Source organism: Cuculus canorus, chromosome 1, assembly GCF_017976375.1.
Source record: "Cuculus canorus isolate bCucCan1 chromosome 1, bCucCan1.pri, whole genome shotgun sequence".
NCBI classification, from domain to species: domain Eukaryota; kingdom Metazoa; phylum Chordata; class Aves; order Cuculiformes; family Cuculidae; genus Cuculus; species Cuculus canorus.
In genome coordinates this window covers 209,045,431-209,062,229 of record NC_071401.1, presented here as the reverse complement: position 1 = coordinate 209,062,229, position 16,799 = coordinate 209,045,431, and the positions used below count along the sequence as shown (strand labels likewise).

Here is a 16,799-nt window from a genome sequence, read left to right as displayed (position 1 = left end):
GTCTGAGGGGAAACCTCGTGGTGCTCTGCAGCTTCCTCACATGAGGAGGAGCAGGTGCTGAGCTCTTCTCTCTGACTCAAGGGAACAGCAGGAAGATGCCAGGAGAGGGTTAGGACATCAGGAGAAGGTTTTTGCCCCTAAGGATGGTGGAGCACTGAACCAGCTCCCAGGCAAGCAGCCACAGCGCTGAGCCCGACGGTCTTCCAGAAGCGTTTGGCCAAGGCCCTCAGCCCCATAGTGAGAACATTGGGTTGTGCTGTTCAGGGACAGGAGTTGGACTCAAGAGTCCTTGTGGGTCCCTTCCAACTCGGGTCATTCTATGATTCTAGGATTTATTTAGTGAGCGCTAGTGTTGAGGTCAGTCGCTAATGGCCCGTTGTATCCCAGCTCCCTCTTGTTCAGGAGCAAATGTTGAGGTTCTCCATGGTCTTGGGTACATTGTCAGGGACAAAACTCTTTGGATAACAGCTCCAACCACTCAATAAAAATGAAAGTCACTGTGTTGGGTCTGCTCCATCGTTGGCAGCAAAGCATGACACTCCCTAACATTGCTGCTGTACCAGCGTCCATCTGGGGTCACCCACAGCCCCATTCCTGCTGTGGTCACTGCCAGAGGTGGGGAGAGACGGGGGATACGGAAGGATTTGTTTGTGGTGGGGAGGCCCTGGCCCAGGTTGCCCAGAGAAGTGGTGGCTGCTCCATCCCTGGAGGTGTTCAAGACCAGATTGGATGGGTCTTGAGCCCCTGATGCAGTGGGAGGTGTCCCTGCCCTTGGCAGGGTTGGAACTGGATGGGCTTGAAGGTCCCTTCCTACCCAGACCACTAAGAGGAATGGTCCAATGTTGGAATAGAGAGATGGATGCAGAATCTGAACCATTCCAAGGATGGACTCTGCCCTTGCTGCCATGTGGGACAGAGCGGGGACCAGCGCAGTCAAACTCCACTTTGCCATCGAACAATTGCCTCCGTTGTTTTAGTTGCTCATTAGTTAATTTCCTTCTAATGAGGCTCAGTTAATGCAATCATCGGACTTTTGGGAACAAGAAAGTGCGTGGGGGAGAACCCACGTTAATCAGCCTAATTAGCAAGTTAATTATAGTGAGCAGGGAGAGGTTCTGGTTCTCTGAACACGCCATTGTTATGCACACGCAGGTCAGGCCCCGTTAGGGCTGCAAACGCTGTAATTCAGCCTAAAACAGGAGCGGGGCTTGTTGGGTGTGTGACGCCTCATTAAATCCTGGGGTCCTTCCCAGCCAAAATGAGGGAGGCTGAAAATCCAAGTGATTCCATTCCCTCCCTCCCTCCCTCCCTCTCCCTCCGCGGCTGAAACCAGAGCGGGCAGGATTGGGATCACAGGGCTGGGACGTATAAATGGGGCGTCAGCCCCTGCCCTGTCTGGAGACGCCACGATTGGGCTGCCAGGGGTGCTGCGATGCCAAACAAGAAGAAGTACAACGTGAATGGGGATTCGGGTATGAAAGCCCAGGTGAGGGCAGCCTTTAGTACCATTGTTTTTCTCTTTAGAAGCACATTTCTCTCTGCCCCCTTTTTTTCTCCTTTCCTGGCTGTTCCCCCCCGATTGCTCATTTCTGGAGCTGACGGCAGCCTCTGCTTTGGGAGAATCATGGTCTCTGAGGCCTTCTCCTCATTTTCTCTCGGGAGCAGGAGGTTGGAACTGAGGAAGCACTGAACATGGAGTTCTGGGGTTGATCCTGGCAGCGCTGTGACAGAGGAGTTGATGGGGCTGTGAGCAGGGAGATCGGTGTAAATTTTGGGGTTGTCCTGTGCAGGGACAGGAGTTGGACTCAGTGATCATTGTGGGTCCCTTCCAGCTCAGGACGTTCTGTGATTGCCCAGGAAATCCTGGGATACCGCAACTCCCTTTGCTTGGTGAGGTAGCGCAGAGCTCCTCATTGTGGGAACCCCAGGTGGAAGTGAGACTTGGCTCCTCTGTGGCTCCTCTGAAACATGATGAGCGTTCACCTGCACTGAGAAGGCGTTAACCCTTTGTGCCGCTGGAGGTGAGCGGTTTCAGCTTCAGTTGGTTTTTCCCTGCTGGAAGCTGAAAGCAGTGGTGCTGTTGTGGCTGCAGGGTAGGTGGGGCTCCTAAATCCGAGCACCTGCAGCTCTCAAAAGCTTCCTGATCTCCACTTTGAGCTTCAGCCTGTGCCAGGTTGAGTTTTACCTCAACGTGAGCTGAATGAGTTCTGTCTGGAACCAAATCCCCATCCTCAATGCTGCCGTCTTTCCAGCCAGGCTGGAACACACTATGTCACATCGTCTGTTCAGCTGTTGGGTAGGGATTTAAACCAGGGCTTTGGTCTGGGTGGGCAAGGTCTGGTGTTCTTCCAACTTGATCAAGTGTACGCTGCTGAGATTCCAACTCTAAAATACAGACGTGTTGTAGGGCCTGGCTTGCAGGTGGATCTTCAGCATAAGCTGGAAAAGCGTGCTCGCAGGCCAGAAACCACCTGTGTCCTGGGATGCGCCCAAAGCTGTGGGACCAGCGGGGAGGGAGGGGTTTCTGCCCCCCTGCTCTGCTCCTGGGAGACCCCACCTGGACCCTGTGTCCAGTTCTGGATGGGCTTTGAGCTCTCAAACCATTCCATGATTCTATCCCTGGTGGCACCTCATACCCCTCCCATGTCCATGCAGTATGAAATCAAGCACTGGATGGAGTTGGGTGCAGTCGATGTCTTAAATAAATCAAATTCCAGCATCCTTCCTTGCCTGCTCTCTCTGTTGTTCAAAGGAAATGTCAAATGACGTTGGAGAAGGGTCAATGCTGACTGAAAGCAGACCTGGCAGACACCCCTTCCCAATGCTCTTCTCTTCTGATGCCTCCTTCCACGCCTTCCCAGTCCGTGCCCTGCTCAGCTAAAGCCAAACCCAGAATTCAAACCTTTGGAGGAGCATGGGGCTGGGTTCAATGTGAAGTCTCATTCTATTTCTGCCTGATTTGTCCATGACCACGTTCTTGCTGCTCACAGTTGGAGTGGAGGTCCTGCAGGAGCTCTGGGTGCAATTATCCATATTTCTGTGTCGCTGGAAATGGCTGCATTGAATCTTGGTGAAGAGGTGGTGTGGGAAGGGAGATGGTGACTCTAAGAAGAATCACTCACTCTTCGCTAGGCTCTCACTTTGACTAGAGCTCCGTTTAGCACAAATCACCTGGTGCTTTGGAGCTGCTCAGTTCTCAAGGGATTTGGTTGAAGTGTGTGTGGGGGAAAAAGGTGAGTTATTTCAGAACAAAGGCAAAAGGAACCAGGGTGCACACAAAGACGCCTACCCTGGGATCTGAGGTGTTAATCCACAGCTCAGCTCCGGGCTGTGACACGGTTTGGAGCTGTGTTTTCTGATCCAGGGTTGTTCTCTTGTTTGGTTCAGGATTAGCAGAATGAAAAGCACTCCCAGGTGCTGCAGCAAATCCTCTTGCGGGTCCTTTCCCTCCTCCCTGGCAGCCTGAGCTCACCATCCCTGCAGCAGATCAGCCCTCACGGGGACTCTGGGTCAACCACCTGAAACCCCATCACATTCCCACAGGATCATGGAACCATTCAGGTTGGAAAAAAACTTTCAGATCATGGAGTCCAACCATAAACCCGGCACTACCAGCCCCACCAACTGAACCCTGTCCCTGAGCTCCGCATCCAAACGTTTTTTGAAACTCTCCAGCAATAGAGACTCCACTGCCCTGGGCAGCCTCTGCTAGGGACTGAGAACGCTTTCCCTGGAGGAATCTCTCCCAGTATCCAATCGGAACCTCCCCTGGTGCAAACTGAGGTCATTTCCTTTTGTCCTATTGCTTGTTCCTTGGAAGCAGAGACCAACACTCACCTCGCTCCAGCCTCCTCTCAGGCAGTTGCAGACAGCGATGAGATCTTCCTTCAGCCTCCTCTTCTCCAGGCTAAACAGCCCCAGGGCCCTCAGCCACTCCCAGAACTCCTGGGCTCCAGCCCCTTCCTCTGCTCCATTCCCTTCTCTGGGTGCACTCCAGCCCCTCAATGTCTTTCCTTGAGTGAGGGGCCCAGAACTGAACCCAGAAACCACACATGACCTGGGCTGCATCCAAACCGTGGGACCAGCAGGGCCGAGGAGGGGATTCTGTCCCTCTGTTCCACTCTGGGGAGACCCCACCTGGACCCTGTGTCCAGTTCTGGAGTCACCAACATAAGCAAGATCTGGAGCTGTTGGAATGGGTCCAGAGGAGGCCACGGAGATGGTGTGAAAGCTGGAGCCCCTCTGCTGTGAGGACAGGCTGGAAGAGTTGGGGTTGTTGAGGCTGGAGAAGAAGAGGCTGTGTGGGAGATCTAGAGTGTGTGTAGAGCAGCTTCCAATACAGAAAGGGGCTCCAGAAACACGGGGGAGGGACTCTTGATCGGAGAGTGCAGGGGTGGGACGAGGGGAAAGGTTTTGAGCTAAAAGAGAGGAGCCTGAAATGAGATCTTGGGGAGAAATGTTCTCCTGTGAGGGTGGGGAGGTTTAAAAGTTGGGCAGACGAGGTGCTCAGGGGTGGTTTAGTAGTGGACAGGGATGGTTGGACTCGATGGTCTCAAAGGTCTTTTCCAATTCTGTGATTCTATGGTTTAATCAAATACCAGGACCTGCGATTCAGCCCTGGGATGGAGTCGGTGTCTGCACAGGGCTCTGGCTTCCTGGCCTCCATCTGCTCTACCAGGCTGTTGGGTTTTTACACCTGACTTAACTGTTGATGTCTTCTCACAGATCCAGTTTGCTGACCAAAAGCAAGAATTCAACAAGCGCCCAACGAAGATCGGCCGCCGCTCGCTGTCCCGCTCCATTTCACAGTCCTCGACCGACAGCTACAGCTCAGGTGTGTCCAGTGCCGCCTTGGCTGCTGCTGTTCATTTTCTTATTTAAGAGTTTAAGGTTATTTAAAAGTAAACCAGAATCTTCTGGAGGTCTGTCCAGTTCTGCTTCTGCAAGGAGCTAGGCGTTGGACTCGGTGGTCCTTATGGGTCCCTTCCAACCTGAGATGTTCTGTGATTCCATGGTCCACTGCATCCCCTCACAGTATCCCTGCAGACCCCAGGGCTCCCTATGTTTTGTAGCAGCTCCAGGATCTTCCAGCTCTGCTGTGTGGTCGGCAGCATCACAGGGAAGGCATGGGAAGAGGCTTGTTGTTTTTTGTTTAATTTTCTTCTATGATTGGCTGGAAAATTAAGATTCTCTGCTGCTCTGAACACTTCTGATCCCTTCTGGTAACCCTTGTGAGCAGTTGTTGCTGGCTTTCCTCCACTTTTCCTCTTTCATCCAGGCTCTGCAAAGCAGTGTTTCTGTTGTGGTCATACTTGCCCGTCATCTTCCCTTCTTGCTGTAGGCTGGGACTCACCTGTTGCTCATGAATTAGAGTCCTTGGCAGAGTAGAGGTGACCTTTGAGGGCCTCGCCTGGGTCTCTTGTGCTTTTCCTGCTGGAATCTGGGAAATGAAACCTTCAGCGAGCAGTGAACTTGCTGTTCAGTCTGGCAGCTGTGCTCATGGGAAGTCACTGAGGAGGGAGGTTTGGTTTATTGTTTTTGTTTTGTTTTTTTTTAAGTTTTACATTTCTGAGCTCTTCTGAAGTCCCAGATGTTTTTACAAAGATTAGTTCTGGAAACGTGATTTGTCTGGAACCAGAATCTTTGAGGAGATTCTGCCCCTCCGCTCCAGATCCTGCACTGGGGACACAACAACCTTGAGCAGCTCCAGGCTTGGTGAAGAGCGTCTGGAAAGCTGCCTGGAGGAGAAGGCCCTGGGGGTGTTGTTTGGCAGGAGCTGAACGTGAGCCAGCAGTGGCCCAGGTGGCCAAGAAGGCCAATGGCATCCTGGCCTGTACCAGAAACAGCGTGGCCAGCAGGAGCAGGGCAGGGATTGTGCACCTGGACTCAGTGCTGGGGAGGCTGCCCCTCGAACCCTGGGTTCAGTTCTGGGCCCCTCACTCCAAGAAGGACCTGGAGGGGCTGGAGTGTCCGGAGAAGGGAACAGAGCTGGGGAAGGGTCTGGAGAACAAGGGTTCTGAGAGGCGGCTGAGAGCCCTGGGGCTGTTTATCCTTGAGAAGAGGAGGCTGAGGGGAGACCTCACAGCTGCCTGCAACTGCCTGAAAGGAGGGTGTGGAGAGGTGGGTGCTGGTGGGCAGGTTCAGATTGGACATCAGGAAAAATAATTTCACGGAAAGGGTTTTCAGAGCCTGGCCGAGGCTGCCCAGGTCAGTGGTGGAGTCCCCATCCCTGGAGGGGTGTAAAAGCTGGGGAGATGAAGTGCTCAGGGATGGTTCAGTAGTGGACAGGGACAGTTGGACTCAATGATCTCAAAGGTCTTTTCCAACCAAATGATTCTATGAATTAATTTTCCTTTAGCTAATCTTCCTTTAGCTAATTAACCTTTCTGGAAGCCTTGTTACACAGAATCGTTAAGGTTGGGAAAGACCTCTAAGATCATCCAGTCCAACCATCAACAACACCATGTCCCAAAGTGCCCCATATGCATGGTGTTTGAACATCTCAAGAGCTTGAGGTGCACAAGAGCTCAGTGCTGTATGAGGTGCTCTTTTGTCTTCAAGCCAGGCTCTTGCTCCTTCAGGAGCTGTGGTGGGGTTGTGCACACAAACTGAGAAATCCGTCACCACTGGCGGGCTGCTTGCAGGGTTGGACTTGCCTTTTGCACCCTGCCAAGGTGAAGTCTTCGCCGAGAAATTCCAGCAATGCATAATTCTCCTCCGTAAGCGGATTAAGCCCCATGTGGGTCTCGGGAAGCCTGGCACGCCGACAGTGGAGGCACTAAGCTTGTTTGCCTTGGGGTTACTCAAATGCTTCATATGAGCCTGGAGAGAACATAATCAGCTCACTGGGTGCTGCAGGAACGATGAAACCATGGCCAAGGGGGAAGGGTTTGACTCCTTGGCTTGGGTTTTGTGGTGTGAAACTGCTGATGGGGCTCTTGAAGTGCTGTGTAGAGGGAGGTTGGCCTTTACTCCAAAGTTTCTGAAGGGGCTCTTGGTATCGCTCTTCCCTTGAGGTCTGGGTGCCTTTGGAAAGCTGCAGTTCTTTGGGAGCACTGGAGGTGGTGGAAAGATCATGGGTTCAACCACGCTAATCCCAAAGACAATTATAGGCTGGGGAATGAAGAGATCGGGAGCAGCACTGAGGAGAAGGACTTGGGGTGCTGGGGGAGGAGAAGCTCCACAGGAGCTGGCAAAATGCGCTCACTGCCCAGAAAGCACCCATGTCCTGGGCTGCATCCAAAGCACTTGGGACCAGCAGGGAGGAAGGAGATTCTGCCCCTCTGCTCTGCTCTGGTGACACCCAACCTGGACCCTGTGTCCAGTTCTGGAGTCCTCAGCACAGGAAGGATATGGATGGCTGAGCACCAGACAGGGACAGGAGAGGTAGTGGCCAATGCCCTCACAAACAGGAGCAGCCCCAGGAAAGCGAGTGACCAGGAACCTGGCACCCGGGATGGACAAACAGGGCAGTTCATGCAGGTGGGGTATGTGGGCAGGGTATCTCTCTGAAGGGCTTCCCACTGGCCGCGCAGGACCTCTGAGATTCTCAGCACCCAGTCACTGTTCTGTGACCACTGCATGAGTCAAGGGCTTTCATCCTCCCTGACCTGGTGGGTGCTTGTCTGAGGTCAAAGGCTGCAACTCCAGCTGGGTGGTCTGCACCGTCTACCCCGGCGGTGGCCAGTGCCTCCACATAGACAGAGCTGCTGAGGGAAGAGGCTGTGGTTCAGAGCTCAGGCTGCAGAAAGTGCCCAGACCTTTCTCTGGGGGCAGGAGCAGAAGGTGTGCACCGGTGGAGCATCCTGCAGCCTGTGGCTGCAGTGCAGGAGGCGATGAGGAGGCTGTGCAGCATCAGGGAGGCTGAGAAGGAGCCAGAGAGCTGGTTCCAAGCCCAGTCTGCTGTGGTCATTGTAAGGAGAAGGGGAGATGCGAGCAGCATCTGGAGACAGCTGCCATGTGCCCATGGAGAAGCCCATCCGTGGGCACGTTCAGCAGTTCCTCTTGCCCTTCTCCTTCAGGTGGATTTGCTTTAGGGAATGTTTTGCTGTGTCTCTGACCTCCTTTTCCTCCTTCAGCTGCCTCCTACACCGACAGCTCCGATGATGAGACCTCCCCGCGGGACAAGCAGCAGAAGAATTCCAAAGGCAGCAGTGATTTCTGTGTGAAAAACATAAAGCAGGCAGAATTTGGGCGCCGGGAGATTGAAATTGCAGAACAAGGTAAACGGGGCATGTTCCTCGAGCTCCACGTTGTCCTAGGCTGCCATATGTGGTTCATCCTTCCCGGACATCCTCTCCTAGTGAGGCTCAGCAGATTGGTGGTTTCTCAACACTGTTCCTGTTAAAGGGGGGAAAGCTTTCATGGGGTTTTGTGGGATGGGAGTGGGTTACCGAGTTGTTCCATGGAGCTCCAGCCCACAGACTACAGAAGGACCATCCTATGATCAAGTCCGCTTTGTTGAATCAGTAGAAAGGATTAAATCCATCAAGTAAATGAGGCAGCTTTGTTGTAGCGTGATTATCTCCAGAAATCCATAGTTGCGCAGCGCTGAGATAGCTGGAGGGATATTGGAGAGGCTGATCAGCGCAGCAAGTCCAGGTCCTCCTGAGTCTGAAGCAGATGTTCCTCCAGTCCCACATGGATGTTCGCGGGTAGAAATTGGAAAATATGAGGGTGCTGCATCCTGAATAGTGGAGAAAATACATAGTTGTTGGGTCCTTTCAGCTGAGCCATGGTGTTTTTGGTGATGGCTCTCAAGGTTTTTGAAGCTGCCACAGCTGCACTAATCCATAAACGTAGCAGAAAGCAGGGCGAGAAGTGCTGGCTCTTCCTTCTGTTCTCATCCCTCTTCCCATCACATTGATGGAGTTCCACTTTATTTTGCCTTTCAGAAATGCCCGCACTGATGGCTTTGAGGAAGAGAGCACAGGGAGAGAAGCCACTGGCCGGGGCCAAGATCGTGGGCTGCACACACATCACAGCACAGACGGCTGTAAGACCCCATCCATAAACTCTACACAGGCCTTCTCTGGAGCCCACAGCACAGGAGTGACATGGATCTGTTAGAGCAGGTCCAGAGAAGGCCACGGAGATGATCCAGGGGATGGACGTCTGCTCTGAGGACAGGCTGGGAGAGTTGGGGTTGTTCAGCCTAGAGAAGGCTGCGAGGAGACCTTAGAGCAGCTTCCAGTATGGAAAGGGACTCCAGGAAAGCTGGGGAGGGACTCTGGGTCAGGGAGTGCAGGGAGAGGATGAGGGGAATGGTTTTGATCTGCAAGAGGGGATATTCAGATGAGATCTTAGGGAGAAGTGTTTTGCTGTGAGGGTGGGGAGGCCCTGACCCAGGTTGCCCAGAGAAGCCGTGGCTGCCCCATCCTTGGAGGTGTTCAAGGCCAGGTTGGATGGGGCTTGGAGCTCCCTGATCCAGTGGTAGGTGTCCCTGCCCATGGCAGGGGGTGGAACTGGATGGGCTTTGAGGTCCCACCCAGCCCAAACCGTTCCAAGATCCAAAGATTTCTTTGTGTTTCAATCCAGGTCCTGATGGAGACCCTTGGAGCACTGGGCGCTCAGTGCCGATGGGCTGCCTGCAACATCTACTCAACTCTGAATGAGGTGGCTGCTGCCCTGGCTGAGAGCGGTAGGGAAACTTCTCCCTCTTGGTTCTGTCTGGTTCCACAAAGGTTTCTCACTGTTCCATCACGTTTGGCTCATTTAGAGTCGCCCATAGACTTTTTTTCTTTCATTCTCTTCAATTCAGAGTAAACCTAGGGGTAAAACAGCACCGGATCAATCCTTTCCATTGGTCTGAAAATGCTAGGAGGAGTTTTCTCTGGAGTATGGAAGCCCGTAGCATTGGGTTGACGCACGTTGTCAGCCATTGGGGCTGTGCAAACCCGAAAGTTCTTTTGCTGAAAGAAACTGAGCTAAATTTCACATAAGTTCTATCAATCTGAGTCATAACTTGGGTGAGAGAGAGAACTTTAGGGACGTAATTTGCTAAATGGAAGCCGTCCATTTTGCCACCCAGCCGGGAGATGCCTTGATTCCCATCCTGTGTTACCTGGGTAAGGCCAGGGATTTTAGCGTGAGGGCTGGGAGACAGAAGAAGTGAAGCTACTAGCTCACCGGTCACCTGCTCTGCCTCCCTGAAGCTATGCAATAATTGCTCGTGAGTCAGAATGTGCTCAGGTAAATTTGTGGCTCATGAGAATGTAGAAGGTCTAACAGCACAATAATTGTCATCGTTGAAAGCATATTGTCTTCTTGTGTGGTGGCCAGACCTTCTTCTTAGGTGAGAGGGAGACATTGGGAAGGTTAATGCTGACTCCTCTCTGCTGCCATCAGCCTGTGTCCTCAAGGTAGATCTCTGAAGCTTCTTCTAGAAAGTAGATGATGAAAAATGAGGCTGCAAGCAAGACTGCAGTAGTCTTGGGAGCTCCATGGACATGGGGAGAGCTGATCTCCAAGGGATTTGCTAAGGCTGTGTTAGAACTCATCTCCCTGTCTGTGCCAGGGTTCCCTGTCTTCGCCTGGAAGGGAGAATCCGAGGATGACTTCTGGTGGTGCATCGATCGCTGCGTCAACGTTGAAGGATGGCAGCCCAACATGGTGAGATGAGGCCAACTGTAAGATGTTGAAGCATGAGCAGGTCTCGTCTAGCAAGAAGGAAGGGGTTTAGTGCAAATCTGTGGTTTCCTCCTCGATTCAGACCTCATGTAGCAGTTCAGGCTGGGTGCTGACCCAGCACGGCCCATAAAAGGGCTCCACAATTCACTGCTCAGTGGGAAATCAACCGAGCTCAGTCCCACTGGGGTGAACTCAGGGACTGGGTGGATTCAATGACTTCTGTGCGTGGGTCTTGCCTACCCAGCAAGGTTTTGGTCAACTATTATCTAAATCAAACAGCTGGGTTAAGTGGAAAGTTGAGTGGGTGCTTAGTTTGCTGCCACTTGGTATGGTGTAAACCAAACTCATTTAACCTAGACAGCAAAAAAATGAGTCAAAATCAGCGTGTTCTGAAAAGAGGCCACATCCATTTTACCATATTTGGTTAAATTCACAACTCTGGTTGATGTGAGAGTTTTCTTCTCTGGGCAAGGTCTCCATTTAAGAAAAAAAAAAGAGATTTTTAGGTGATTTCCACACATTCTGCCTCCTCCTATTGTACAGAACTGAAGGTAACCCAGCTCTACCCTTGCGGGTTTGTTCTGCCCTGGTTTTGAGGGAAAACAGAGCCCCAAGGTAGGCGAGCAGAATAATTTATAGCTGTCAGATGTGCTGCTTTCATCTAGCTTCCTGACAGGTTCTGAGCCCTGAAGCTCAGATCAGACACCAGCTAATCAAGGCTGGAAGGTAGGCGTGCATATACATTGTTTGTTTGCCAGCATCAGCCTCTTTGAGGTGAGTTTGTGTCCCTTCCAGCCTCCGCTTCCTTGCTGTTGCCTTCAAAGATGAATAAATGTCAAAACATCCACCCCCGAGCTACGAGTCCAGACATGACAGCAGCTTTTCTTCTTCCTTTTGAGGGAGTCATAGAATCCTGGAATGGTTTGGGCTGGAAGGGACCTCAAAGCCCATCCACCTGCCATGGGCAGGGGCACCTAACACTGGATCAAGTTCCTCAAAGCCTCATCCAACCTGGCCTTGAACACCTCGAGGGATGGGGCAGCCACGGCTTCTCTGGGCAACCTGGGCCAGGGCCTCCCCACCCTCATCATGAAGAATTTCTTCCCAATGTCCAATCAAAATCTTCCCACTTCCAATTTGAAGCCATTTCTCCTTGTCCTGTTACTCCAGGCCCTTGTAGAAAGGGTTTCTGTAAGAAAAGTTCTTTACAAATTGAATAAAGGCTTTTTTCCCTGGAAAAAAATGCCTGGGAAGGTTTGGGTGGAAGCAGAAGAGCTGAGAAACCAAAGAGAGACGGGGCACAGACCCCAGGCTTTGCCCTTGGCTGTCGGCGGCTGCTCCACAAAGGTGACCTTCCCTCAAAAACTAGTTCCTCCATGGATTTGGGTTGTATTTTTCCATCTCCTGCCATCCTAGGCAACTGCCAGCCCACAGAATTCTCTCTTCAAAAGAGGATTATGTGCCCTATTAAATGGGGATTAATGAAACCAAGACGTCCTGGGATCTGGGCTGCTGAATTCCTACCTTGCTGGCCCAGGAGAGCTTCTCAGCCCACTTAACCCTTCCCTGCCTCCACCTGTATGGTGCAGGTGTCATCCGAGAAGGACGGGATGGCATCCAGAGAGACCTGGACAGGCTGGAGAAGTGGGGCTCTGAGACCCTCACAAGGCTGAACTAGGCCAAGGGCAAGGTCCTATACCTGGATCGGAGCAATCCACAGTTTCACTCCAGGCTAGGGGACAACGGGATTGGGAGCAGCCCCGAGGAGAAGGACTTGGGGTGCTGGGGGAGGAGAAGCTCAACATGAGCCATCAGTGTGCACTTGCAGCCCAGAAACCACCTGTGTCCTGGGCTGCATCCAAAGCCGTGGGACCAGCAGGGCCAGGGAGTGGATTCTGCCCCTCTGCTCTGCTCTGGGGAGACCTCACCTGGAGCCTGTGTCCAGTTCTGGAATCCTCAACATAAGAAGGAGATGGAACTGTTAGAATGGGTCCAGAGGAGACCATGGAGATGATGTGAGGGCTGGAGCCCCTCTGCTGTGAGGACAGGCTGGGAGAGTTGGGGTTGTTGAGCCTGGAGAAGAGAAGGCTGCAGGCAGACCTTAGAGCAGCTTCCAGTACAGAAAGGGGCTCCAGGAAAGCTGAGGAGGGGCTCTTCTTCAGTGAGTGCAGAGACAGGACAAGGGGAATGGTTTTGATCTGCAAGAGGGGAGACTGAGATGAGATCTTAGGAGGAAGTGTTCTCCTGTGAGGGTGGGGAGGCACTGGCTCTGGTTGCCCAGAGCAGTGGTGGCTGCCCCATCCCTGGAGGCCTTGAAGGCCAGGTTGGATGGGGCTTGGAGCCCCTGATACCGTGGGAGTTGTCCCTGCCCATGGCAGGGGATGGCTCTGGATGGGCTTTGAGGTCCCTTCCCATCCAAACCTTTCCATGGTTCTGTGATTTAAAGAGGAGGAGGATGCAGTCGTAAGTCTTTTACATTGGTGTAGTGAGCATGCAACGAGGATGGTAGGGAAAGTTCAAAGAGGAGAAGGAGGAGAAGGAGGAGAAGGAGGAGAAGGAGGACAAAGAGGAGGAGGATGCAGTCAGACATATTTGACGTTGGTGTAGGGAACATGCAAAGATGAGGATGACAGGGAACGTTCAAAGAGGAGGAGGATGATGACAATGATGATGATGATCGTGATCATGATGATGATGGTGATGCTGTAGTCAGTAGTATTTGATGTTGATGTAGGGAACACGCAAAGATGAGGAGGATGATGGTGGTGCAGTCAGAAGTCTTTGATATTGGTGTAGGGGACATGGAAAGATGAGGAGGGTGATCAGGATCATTGGAGAAGGAGGAGGAAGATGGTAACAATATGGGGCAATGTGCACTCAGCCAGCCCAGCCAGCACAGGCCTTGCACTTCACCTGCTGCTTGGTGAAATCTGCTCCCTCTTTTCTCTTGAGTTGGAGTCTGTTGGGAGCTGTCACACTTCTCACCTCGCGTGGGCACTGCTTGGGCCACCTGAGGCCACCAGGGCGCTGGAGGAGTCGAGGAAATGCACATGTTAGAGTGATTTCTTTTTCTTCTCTCCCATACGCCTCTCTGTGGTGCCCTAGCAGGTCCCTCTTTGAAGATTTCAGAGCTCAGCACCCTCTGTGGGTACGGCCTCGTGCTGAGATGTAGCAGGGGGAGACCCGAAGGAGCTGGGATTGCGGCCGCATTTGTTCCAAGGAGGGCGTGTAGGGCACAAAGAATACAGCTCTTCATAAACACCATGGCCCATCACTAGCCGTGGGATTGTCTACAGTTAACAGAAGTTATGGAGGTGGAAAATGAGCCTTGGCTTCAAGGCTTTCATGAACCTGGTGGCATTACAGCCCATCAAGGAAACTCCTGATAACATCAGCCCATGCAATGGCTGAGCTGGACATAGGTGTTAGACTTAGACTCACAGGATGACCTGAGTTGGAAGGGACCCACAAGGACCATCGAGTCCAGCTCCTCTCCCTGCACAGCACAACCCAGCGTTCACACTGGGGGGCTGAGGGCCTTGACCAAACGCGTCTGGAACACTGTCACACTCTGTGCCGTAGCTGCTTCCCTGGGAGCTGGTCCAGTGCTCCACCATCCTTGGGGTGAAGGACCTTCTCCTGATGTCCAACCTAGCCCTGTCCTGAAATCTTCCTGCTGTTCCCATGGGTCAGAGAGAAATGCTCAGCGCCTGCTCCTCCTTCTCCCCATGTGAGGAAGCTGCAGAGCACCATGAGGTCTGCCCTCAGCCTCCTCTTCTCCAGGCCAAACAGACCCAAGCACTTCAGCTGCTCCTCACACGCTTCCCCTCGAAACCCTTCCGCAACTCCGTGTCCTTCTCTGGACGCTCTCCAGGAGCTTTGGATCCTGTTAATCCTGTTGTGCCCAAACTGCCCCCACTGCCCCCACTGATCGGAGCAGATCGCGACAATCCCCTCCCTCGCCTGGCTGGCGATGCTGTGCTGGATGCGCCCAGGACACGGTTGCCCTCTTGGCTACCAGGGCTCACTGCTGACTCACGGTCAACTCACTGAAGACCAGGACCCTGAAGCCCTTTCTGTGGGGCTGCTCTCCAGCCTCTGCTCCGCAGGCTGTCCATGCATCCAGGGCTGCCATGTCCCGGGGGCAAGAGCCAGCACTCACCCTTGTTGAACTTCATCCCATTGATGATTGCCCAGCTTTCCAGCTGGTTCCAATACCTCTTTGCCTCAGAAGAGTCAGCGGCTCCCCCTAGTTTTGTGTCATCCACAAACTTAGACTCACAGCAGTGCTACGACCTACATGTCCAAAGCTGTGTTCTTCCATGTGCTGGGATTCAGATGCGTGTTCTCACTGGCAGGGAATGGAGGAGCTCTCAGACATCTATTTCACTACAGTTTTTAGATCTCTGTGCCTGCCTTGTTCTCATGTCTTGTCCTTTCCCAAGCCCATTTGCAAAGGGCACCTTTACTTGCTCATGTTTAACCTTGTTTTTGGAGCCGTCTCTGGCTTTCTCTGCCACGCTGAAATATCACTGAGAAGAGATGGGTGATCAGGAGACGCGTCATCCAATGAGGAAGAGTTTTGTGCTTCTGAGACTGATGTTCAAAGCCAGATGAAATGGGCAGAGGCTCAGAGTTGGTGTCTAAAAGACGTTCAGTATCTTTGATATGCAGTGTTTCATGATGCAGTAATGTTATAATGGGCATTAACAGGTCTGCAGCCTCCTCCACCTCCGTCCTCCTTCTCCTCCATCCTTCTTCTGCTCTGTCTTCCACCTCTATACTCCTTCTCCTCCATTCTCCGCCTCCATGCTTCTACTCCATCCTCCTCTTCATCCATCCTTCTCATCCCTCCTCCTCCATCATCTCCCTCCATACTCCTCCATCTTCTTCCCTATTCCTTCCCATCTTCCTTTTTCCCCATCCTCCTCCTTTCTCCCTCCTCCTCCTCCTTCTCCCTCCTCTCCCCTCCTCCATTAGCATTCATTAGAGAAGCTGATGACTCTGTGTGGTTCAAAGGCTTCTGGGAGATGAGGAGAGAGGATCTTCTGTGGCAATTTTCCATGATTTCTCGTTATAACCATCCAGGTCTGTCCTGTCTGCCTGACCCGTTGTTTCTCCAGCCCAATATCGACAAAGCTGCTCTCCTGCTTGGAGCAGTCTCACTGAAGCTGTCAAGATGTGATGTTTGTGATGCCAAACATGGGCTCCATTAGGAGAGATCTGAGCATGTGATTTGTCCCTTGCACCTTTTTAGGGTCAGGAGGCCTCGCTGGATCTTCAGAGCGGTGACTTTGTGGTTATTGCCATTACAGATCCTGGACGATGGTGGAGATCTGACTCACTGGATCTACAAGAAGTACCCCAACATGTTTAAGAAGATCAAGGGGATTGTGGAGGAGAGTGTGACTGGTGTCCACAGGTAATGGGATGGGCTGGCAGCATGGAGGCATTTGTTTAAAACAAAGCATCTTCCGCCTCAGATAACCGGCAACAAAAGATCCCCAGCTTTTTCCTTCAGCTTGAGCTTGGCTTTTCTGTAAGAGCTGGTTTAAATCTCTCTTAGGGCGAAAGCAGCTCGGAATGCTGCTGTGATTTCAGGCAAGGAGCAGAAGTGCCTGCTGACCATGGTGCAGGGAGAGAAAGTGCATGAGGTCTTGGGTTTCCTCCTGTGAAAGGGGGCAGTGGTTGCATCACCTCATTTTGCAGATGGAAAAGGGAAGGGGTAAGGATACTGCACAAGAGGGAATGGGCTTTGGAGAAAGCTCTGAGCTAAATCAATCAGAAGAAGTGAGATTTGGGAAGAGGAAACGAGTCTCTGGTTGGGGTGGGAGCCCAGAAGGGGACAACCGCAATTGAGAGACATCTGTGATTCTGTGGCAGAAGCAGGGTTGCGGTGGGAGAGGCGGCTGCCAGGGTTAGGAGGGGATTCAGAGGTGCTTCTCCAGTGGAGTTCATCCTGTCACAGGCGACGGAACACAAGGGACTGAGGAGAAGAGCAGCAGCCTCTGCTTTGTCTTTGCAGGGAGAAGTATTTGACTGCAGCTCTCGGAGCTGTCTGTAAATTAGGCAGAGGTCTGAGCAGCCCTTGAGACAGGGAAACAAAGTGTTTGAAACAGGGAGGAGACCAGTGCAGGATTGCGGCCAGCAGGATCAGAAAGAACTGGCCA

General features: G+C 52.5%; 1 protein-coding gene across 3 annotated transcripts in view; it reads left to right on the top strand.

Moving 5' to 3' along the window:
* Positions 1-16,799, top strand: part of AHCYL2 (adenosylhomocysteinase like 2) — a 34,687-nt gene that overhangs the window by 3,762 nt on the left and 14,126 nt on the right. Inside the window, exons 1-7 of one of the 3 annotated variants that reach the window (XM_054058578.1) lie at positions 1,331-1,486; positions 4,726-4,834; positions 8,079-8,222; positions 8,895-8,995; positions 9,538-9,640; positions 10,517-10,611; positions 15,945-16,051. In XM_054058578.1, the coding sequence (XP_053914553.1) occupies positions 1,433-1,486; positions 4,726-4,834; positions 8,079-8,222; positions 8,895-8,995; positions 9,538-9,640; positions 10,517-10,611; positions 15,945-16,051 (713 nt within the window). In that variant the 5' untranslated portion in view covers positions 1,331-1,432. Of the gene's footprint in view, positions 1-1,330; positions 1,487-4,725; positions 4,835-8,078; positions 8,223-8,894; positions 8,996-9,537; positions 9,641-10,516; positions 10,612-15,944; positions 16,052-16,799 lie in introns of those variants that run through there. The other 2 variants (XM_054058588.1, XM_054058568.1) reach the window with 2 other exon arrangements.